General features: G+C 32.6%; 1 protein-coding gene across 1 annotated transcript; it reads left to right on the top strand.

The window, feature by feature from the left end:
• Positions 1–1,927: 1,927 nt before the first annotated feature.
• Positions 1,928–8,144, top strand: LOC146733983 (uncharacterized). Its single transcript, XM_085508454.1, has 11 exons — positions 1,928–1,971; positions 3,083–3,179; positions 3,260–3,458; positions 3,538–3,664; positions 3,809–3,878; positions 4,833–5,049; positions 5,719–5,974; positions 6,203–6,270; positions 6,465–6,726; positions 7,207–7,282; positions 7,951–8,144. Exons 2-10 carry the CDS (start codon positions 3,114–3,116, stop codon positions 7,277–7,279), a joined length of 1,338 nt encoding a protein of 445 aa, XP_085364580.1. The 5' UTR covers positions 1,928–1,971; positions 3,083–3,113; the 3' UTR covers positions 7,280–7,282; positions 7,951–8,144.
• The last annotated feature ends 786 nt before the right edge of the window (positions 8,145–8,930 follow it).

Here is an 8,930-nt window from a genome sequence, read left to right as displayed (position 1 = left end):
GAATACTAATAATTTCAATATTATAGTTGACAATAAAGGCATCCTGAACTTGTATGGATACTTCATACAATCTGTGATATTCCAGTGAGAGAAATTGTTTATGATTCGTATATGCCGTACATAACTCATTCTTGTTCTCAATTATTATTCTACGAGTGTTTTATATCAATTCACATCAGATTGCCATACAGCAATTTGTAAAACAGACGACATGACCAGAGAGGTAAAAATACGGTCATGCCATTTTTCGCTCATGTTAAAATTTCATGAATAATTTGTGCAAAATAACCGATTTTAAGCAGATTAGAATTTTAACACTGAAATGTAGGACCCGCACGTCCAATTCCCACAACATGCAAATAATTACATCTGCCCATGGCGTGTTTTCAATGTTTGAAATACCATGTCATAACACTAGAAAAATTGCGAAGCTAACGTAAATTGTGTAGTAATGTAATGTAATGTATTTCCGTGGTTAGAGTGTTTTGTTTTACTATCTGCAAACAAAATGTTGACAATAGAGTCACGGGTGGAAACATGGGATTATTTTAATTGGGCTGAAAATAATGTATTGTTTTCTTTTTTCTGAATACTCCGGAATTTGATTGTAAAGAAGTGGTTAAATTCGAAAATAATAAACTGTTAGAAATATCCGAGTAATACCAGAACTAAAGTAATTAATCGAAAAAATAGGATCATTTGATATGTATCATGTATTCACTTCATGACGCACAGTTAACGGCAAAATTACGACTTTTAAGTCAAAGCACTACTTATCTGCCATTTTGTTACATGTGCCTCAGATTGAACATTATGTTTCAATTATGTTGTTGTGTTATTTAATAATTTGTAGGTGCTATTCGTTCTCTATGTCGTTGTGGGAACGGTCAGAGGTTTCAAACGAAAACAAATTTGTTCTCGTGATTTTTTCTAGTGATTTATATGTGTTTTATTCATTGTCAAACGAAATCGACATAAGCGGGAAAGGTAAAACAAATGTCAAATCGGCCTAATAACATTTACACCCGAGTTAACATATTATAAATAATTTATGCAAAATAACATATTTTAAGCAGTTTAGAATTTTAACACTGAAACGTAAAAACCACACACAACAAGGATGAAAAAATAATGAATATATCTCAACTAAAAAATTTTGCTATACCAGAATCATAGAAAAATATTATTTTCTAAAGTACAGAACAAAGACAATCATATCTGACTATTTCCAAATAAAACAAGCAATTCTCTTGATACCATACATAATTCCATTCATCGAATATTGTTTCTCTTTCCCGACGTTAAAATTGGATACACGAAATTGGATTGTAATAAATACAGAAAAAATACAGACGATATGGTTAAATTCGAAAAAAAATAAAATTAGTAAAATAGCTTAAAATTTCCAGAAAAGGAATCTGCATTGTAGATTACTTGATCAAATAACTTCACTTCACGACCCAGACAAAGTAGTCGGCATTCTGAAGTCAAACGCTTTGTTAATTTATTGTCAGTGGATGAACTACTTGTTTTGAGAAAGCTAATATGTTTGAAGTGAAACAAAATACATCTGAACATGCTTACAAAAGGTTCATAGAAGGTGTATCACGCAGGTTACAACATGTACTTCCAATTTAACTAGTATAACTCAAGAAAAACACTGTAAGCAGAATGAACATGAAAGTTGAAGGTACAATAGAAAAAATCAATAATTTTTTACTAAATAGTGTTACCTCTGTAACGAAAATCAACCTAAAAAATTTAAAAAATAGTTTCGATATTTTAATTACATTTTCTAACACAGAATGTTCTGGAAACAGTATGTGGGTGTGTTATACAGGATTTAAAAACTACGTCAGAAATATGTAAATTCTTGGCCAATTCAACCGCATATAAACACACCGTACTCTCAGTTTCAATTCATTCTGACACTACCGATTGCGTGTGTATCTTCTGCAGTATCTACAGTACGTGAGTATGATAATTGTTATCGTAATTTCTGTGATAACGATGAATTGTTTTCAGCATATCTATTTTATAACCCATAATAACGTATCTTCAGACATGCACCAAATTATTGATAATTAAAAAAATGTCCTTTTCGCATCCTTTTTTTAATTTTTTTTAGCGAAATCATATACTCCAACTTCTTCCATAACGTAAAACAAACTGCTTTGATATTTTACCGATTACCATTTGTGCGGCTTCTTGGTCAAATTATGCATCTATGCCCAGTTTATCTTGAATACTCTGCTATGGCGCTCTACTATTTGTATAGATGCTTGGCACCTATGTTCGCACGCGTGTATTCATTTCGGCATTTGTAGTTGTCTCTTCTTTCGTGGTGTTTCATCAGAACTGCTAGTGTTGACGACTTGGAAACCACCTTATTTTAATTATCTACTTTTTGGAGTTTGTTATCTATTTTTTGTCAAACACGAGGTTAAAAAAATGAATACATGTTTTTTATCATCATTCTGACTATACAATGTATTGAATTAAATGCGATCATACCATCACTATTCAGCGTGTAGTCAATATCCCCTGAAAAAACACCCAACGATATGTGCATTTCAGTGATTGTAACCCTACCTGTATGTAGAATTAAAACTACGAATAGCACTGATCCCATGGGAACTGTACATTTCATGTCATTTATTAGCCTATTGCGATTCAGCTTCAAAGGAAATGTTTTTTAATGGGCATTCACAGGACTACCTAACAAATGTAGGATATACGAAATTCCCGTTTGTCTACAGTAGTTCATATTTAATTAGTGATTATTGTCGCTGCATATTAAATAACAAAAATGAAGAAATTTGTGTTTTGTATCTCATAAATGTTATTGCAAAATTTTTGGTCTTCAGTTCTTTGAAGTATTTTTTTTTTATAATAATTATAATTTAACATGGCTGACTGAAAGCAGAAAACTAGGAGTGATAAAAACACAACCACTTAAGTAATGTATACACGCACATAATTATTTCAGAAATCATGGCATATTCAGAAAACAACAACAACATAAGTGTGCCTAGTGGTTTCATTGTGTCATTAGTAACGATTTTAATATTTGGTTTTACAGACTTGGTTACCGTTCTGAAGAATTGGTTACTATGCTTCATATTCAATCAATATGTATATTTGTTATGGTGGCGATGTTTGTACATTGCATCAACGCAGTAAGTGATAATTAACATATTGGGGTAAATCAAAACTTAGTATTTTAAGTTGTCAGATTTCTGATTTTATTTTTTAACAGGCACCTCCTCCCGAACCACCGGAAGAAACGGAAAGTCCTGATACATTTGAGTCTGATATAAAGTTAACTTCTGAGCAAGAAACCGACATTGAAGCAATAATAGCCGCTGAAGCAAGTGGGGTCGGTGCAAGAAAAGCTATAACTAGCCTTTCAAAGCGTTGGAATAATGCTATTGTGCCATATGTGATATCATCAACAAGTAAGTATATGTCTGTTTGATAGTTTGTGCTTTCATGTATCAAGTTTGCAGTACACAACATGTATCTATATTATTGCAGGTCAATCTGATGCTGTCGTAATAAAACAAGCGATGACCTACTGGGAGAGCAACACTTGTATTAGATTCCCACCGTATAACTCGGGCGCGGGGCATTCTGATAGAATTAACTTTAAAAAAGATGATGGGTAAGGTTACTAACAATTTTAAACACTCAATTAGTAACAGTCTTTGAGCATATTAGTTAACGTCTGTACCGTTACCATAGCTGGCGTTGTTGTGTGAAGGTTTATATTATTAGTGATACATTTCTGTATATGTTACCTTCATAGATGCTGGACTTACGTTGGTCTCACTGGTTGGGGTGTTCAAGATATTTCTATCGGATATGGTTGTGAATATGTGAGTGACGTTTGTATTTAAGTATTCTTGTTTTTTGTACACTTGTGATAAGTGTTGTATTATATCAGTTCAATAATATTAATATTTCAAGGAATAGTCAATATTCACATAGAAATGGGAAATGCTGAATCGGGCATAACAGACAACACATTTCTATGTACAAAGTTTCACATTGGTTAAATCAAGTTAAATAATCCTATTATTATAGTTAATTATTAAAAACAGCATTTTTAAATTACAAGAGGTATTTATATTTGTATAATACAATACGTTCCCGATAGCACGTAATCTCTACCTTATAAGGTATTCCCAATGAAATTCAAATTTTCCCACCGATCACGTTTCTAATCGGTAGTGTATTGTGATTAAAGGACCGATATGCTATGAGTTTTAAGTTTTTTTTCTGAAACTACATAATGCAATTGCTTAGTAAATTTTTTTTCCTATTTAAAATGGGATTGTTTTGAGCAGTAACACCCGTGATTCAAAAGATTTTAAGACCAACGAGTAGTGAAAATGCATAATCTCTCTACTAAATGAGCTAAGCATTGTGGTTTACTATTATATATTGTTGTCATTGCTGCCATCGTTTGCCAATATTCCTTCTATATAAGAATTTACGTTACACAAGTTCACTATGACAAAAAACATCCCGTATTTTTTTTATTTATTTCATATTTCATTAAGTTATTTAACGCTGTTGTCCATGATTTAGGACTAATTCCCACGAAACAAAAACAAAGCAATACATACATAATAAGAGTCGCACAATTATATTTGAAAAATATATATAATGCAATATATTCTCAAGTCACACCACATTCACCAATTATCGTTCACATATCAGTAATTGATTATGCAGATACTAACAAGTGTCCATACAAAGTAATTTTAATCTAATTATGTTATTGTTCACGTATCTTAACTAGTTTTTTATGTTGCTTCATGAAACAGAGGGGAACTATTGCTCACGAAATTGGTCATGCAATAGGATTCTGGCATGAACAAAGTCGCACGGACCGAGATGATTACGTTACAATTCACTGGGAAAACATCGAGTCGGGTATGGGTCACAATTTCAACAAATATACCTCTGCGGATGTTAATATGTACAACGTGCCATACGACATTGGATCGCTTATGCATTATGGTGCTAAGGTAGGACTATATTGTAAATATTGAAACATTAACTGTATTCGCCATATGTGATCACTCAAAATACGTTAGGTCTTATGCAATAGATCTTTACGTTTGAAGCTTGTATATCAACACATCAGCACACCGAGTGCTAAAGTCAACTTCAGTCACCATTCACAAATTTCAAACCTACATACGTTTTTTTATAATATTTCCAAACATATGATGAAGACTTGTAGCTCATATAAAATTATGTCCATTTTGTTTAAAATTGTCAATTAAATATAACATATTTTTCTGACAATAATTATGGCGTTCAAAGGGCTACCGCGCAGTTACACACTAAATATCCCCTGATACATGCACTGTGTGATATTTACAAGTCAAAATAAATTCAGTATTTCAGCACGAATGGCCAGGATACAATAACAGCGAATAACCCAGCTGACCAAGACAAAATGGGCGAGCGTGATTATTTGAGTAACGCTGATATTTTTTTAGCCAATATAATTTATGACTGCCCAGGTATGTATGTATGTATTTTGTATTTTTTTTATTCCATTAATTAATACAGTTGTGGGTTTTTAATTTCTGGTGATACCCAGTTATAATTTAGTTTTTTCACTGTTTTTTTTAGCTATTCGAGCTCGTTTTGTATCAATGTATTACGTTATAAAATTGTTGTTGATAACAAATTTTTCAGCTCTGCCAAAAGCAAGCACAGAAGCAGTGTATCCGGCGGCTAATCAATGTAAATCTCCATATAAAGTTAATAGTCAAGCTAGTTTGAATAGGGCAAGACATGCACTACAACAGAATGGAGAAAATAGAAGCTTCTGGGTTGATGGCACGATTTCAGGCAGTACAATTACATTCAGTGATGGTTCAACAATGTCAGTAGATTCGTCTTTGTTTCACAGTAATGAACCAAATGGAAGTGGGCAATGTCTCCATTTGTGGTGAGTACAAAATACAAGGCCTGTTTTCATTATTACATTTTATTCCGTATTTGCTTTGTATGTTAAAACAGTTTGATGTTTATTTAAACACTGTCAGAATGACGATATACATTGCAGAGTAATTTAATTATCATAAAATAGCTATCTGAACAACTTGTCATGTAGTACGAAGGTCATTTTGAGTACATATTGCCGTTATAAAGCGATCAAATACAATCATATTTACAGGTGGTACAACAATGACTGGAAATTGGATGATACGACGTGCGACTACAATCAGAAGTATCTATGTGCAGGTACAGTGATCGTTATGTATATATATATATATATATATATATATTATAGTTTTCCGCAAAATGTTTACACAAGGTCAATGAATACTCAAGTTCTACATTTACATTTATACGGCAACACATTCACGTGTTCTGAAAATATTCCATGTATGAGTGATGTCTTATTAATAATGTTGTAATGGTCGTATATTCAACAGATTTACCGCGTCCTAGTTCTAGTACAGCGCTTCCGGCTAATGCTCAGTGTGATTCTGGATCTCTATTCCAAATTGTTGACCAGAACGATTTAGAACGTGCACAGCTCGTAATTAAAACAAATGGAGAGAATAGAAGTTTCTGGGTGGATGGGAGCATATCAGGCAATACCATTACCTTCACTGGTGGTTCAACAATATCGGTTAATTCAGAATTGTTTCAACCAAATGAGCCCAATGGAAGTGGCTCCTGTCTCCATTTGTGGTGAGTGCATATAATATATACTATGTATTATGTTGTTTTTGTTATTGTTGATAGTGTACTATGGGAAATACAGAAAGTCTAATTACATGTTTTAGCACAGTTTTAAAGTAAGACGTTCCTCAAAAATAAAAAATAAACTATTGTCATTATGTTTACATTTGTGACATTTTAGGATAAAAAGAAAATTTGCTTGACAAAATGGTATTAAAATAGCATTTTTAGTATAACTTACAAATGTATTCTACGACAAAAATATTTTAAAACTAAGCCTGGTGACATATCGTGAAAAAATGATATTTGTTATATCAATATGATTGTTATATCAATAATTTCATTGGATTTGAACAAAAATCTCCTCATAATTATAAACACATTTTGACACAATTGCATTTTACCTTCAGTTGCAAATTTATTAGCATCGTGCTTACAAATGCAAACAATTTCATCAAATTAAAAAATCTCTTCTGTCCTTATATACAGGTATTATAACAATACATGGAAATTAGACGACACTACATGCGACTATGCTCAAAAGTATTTGTGTTCTGCTTAAGCGGTACGTATCATGCAAACTAAATAATTCATTTTGATGTGAGGTCTAAATACATCTTCTCTTTTCTCGCGCCCACATTTGTTATAAAATTAACTAAAATTCTTGATATTGACTGTATAATGTATTTCTGCTGGGCATCTTGTTAAATGAATATTTTTAACTGTAGAGCTACCAGCCATCATTGGGGCGCCACTATCTGGCAGCTAAATAGTTTCCTCGGACATATAGCATGTATAGTGGGAAAAAAATATGCACATGAAACAATTGAGCATAATGATAATGATAATGACATCTTCGAGATAGACACTATTTTACTTTTGATTAATTGTAGTCTAATATTGTATTGCTGTAATTTGTTTAATGCAATTTGAAAAAAAAAATATTCTTGTTTGATACTGAAAGTAGATAATTATATATTATATAACTAAAATATAACTCTATTGGATGCATAATGGCCTGATATTGTAGCAAACATCCGATTTGTCGTTTTATGAACCAATGCAATTATTCATTAAGTTTTAAACCATTTGTTTTTGTACGTAAACTGAAAATCACTTTTTTTTTTCATTTTCTATCTAACGAGTATTGTTGCATGTCTTCAACGCAACTTTTTCGTGGATGGTAAACACATCTTTAAATCAAAGTCTTAATTATTAATTCTCTTATTGCAGGAAATCGACGGAAATGAAGGGTACCTCATTCATGAAATCACTCCGCGAATTATATTACTGCAATCGCATGGCTCGTAAATAAATCGTACGTGTAGTTTAGTTGCATGTCTAATGGAAATTTAGTTTATTATTATTGTTATTGCATGCTATAAAACTTGTTGAATTGCAGGACAATAAATAATCTAAAGCATAAATATTGAGTCTTTTATCGTGATAGTGTGATGGCATGCATTTTCGGTGTATGATAATTCTAATTGTTTGAAACTTCACAAAGGAGCAATTGTAGTGCAGTATTGTACCACAGTATTAAAGACCTACAGTCTATTATGCGTTCGAATTATGTTGACACATAATTGATACTTCTTATGTGACCCACAACGATGCGGTGCGACAAATGCGACACTTAAAATAAACTTGCTAAAAGTCATAGTATTCTGAATATCAAGACCGAGCTGTGGGATTAAGCAAATTTGTTGTCTTTATTGTTCTGTATGAAAAAATGGGATGCCAATAATTAAATGTCGATAAGCAAACTCCGACAACATCAGAATCCACAGGCAACTTTACGATTGCGAAAGAAAACGGTACAACATAGCCAATTCAGGGAGAGATTCGTCAATCAAGAGGTGACAAGCGCATCCTGCTCTGTTGTGGCAGGCACCACATACCGACACTGCAATATGCATCACAAAACCGATCGGTGACAATTGTGTTACAAGTAGGACGTAGTGTGTACAAAACACAAACTACACTTACACTGGGAAGGTATCATGTAAACCACTTGATTACTTGTCAGAGAACACTTCCAGCTTTAAAATTCCACGCTCTCCTTATAAAATTGCTTACAGTTCAACTAATTACTTAGGCGTACGTTATATATTATCCACCAATAACTATAAGCCATTGATTTATCACACAGTTTCTACGCCGTGTCTCTCAAAGGCAAGTCTTGCAGATACTTACTGCAGTATATTTATGAA

This window comes from Saccoglossus kowalevskii, chromosome 15 (genome assembly GCF_978046115.1).
Source record: "Saccoglossus kowalevskii chromosome 15, keSacKowa6.1, whole genome shotgun sequence".
NCBI classification, from domain to species: domain Eukaryota; kingdom Metazoa; phylum Hemichordata; class Enteropneusta; family Harrimaniidae; genus Saccoglossus; species Saccoglossus kowalevskii.
Note: the sequence above shows the minus strand (reverse complement) of the source record. Positions and strands in the feature narration are given on the sequence as shown.

Coding starts and splice junctions, on each gene's coding strand:
- LOC146733983 (XM_085508454.1), top strand. CDS start 3,114: ATGCTTCATATTCAATCAATATGTATATTTGTTATGGTGGCGATGTTT. Junction 3,459..3,537: donor ATATGTGATATCATCAACAA/GTAAGTATATGT, acceptor ATATTATTGCAG/GTCAATCTGATGCTGTCGTA. Junction 3,665..3,808: donor AACTTTAAAAAAGATGATGG/GTAAGGTTACTA, acceptor TTACCTTCATAG/ATGCTGGACTTACGTTGGTC.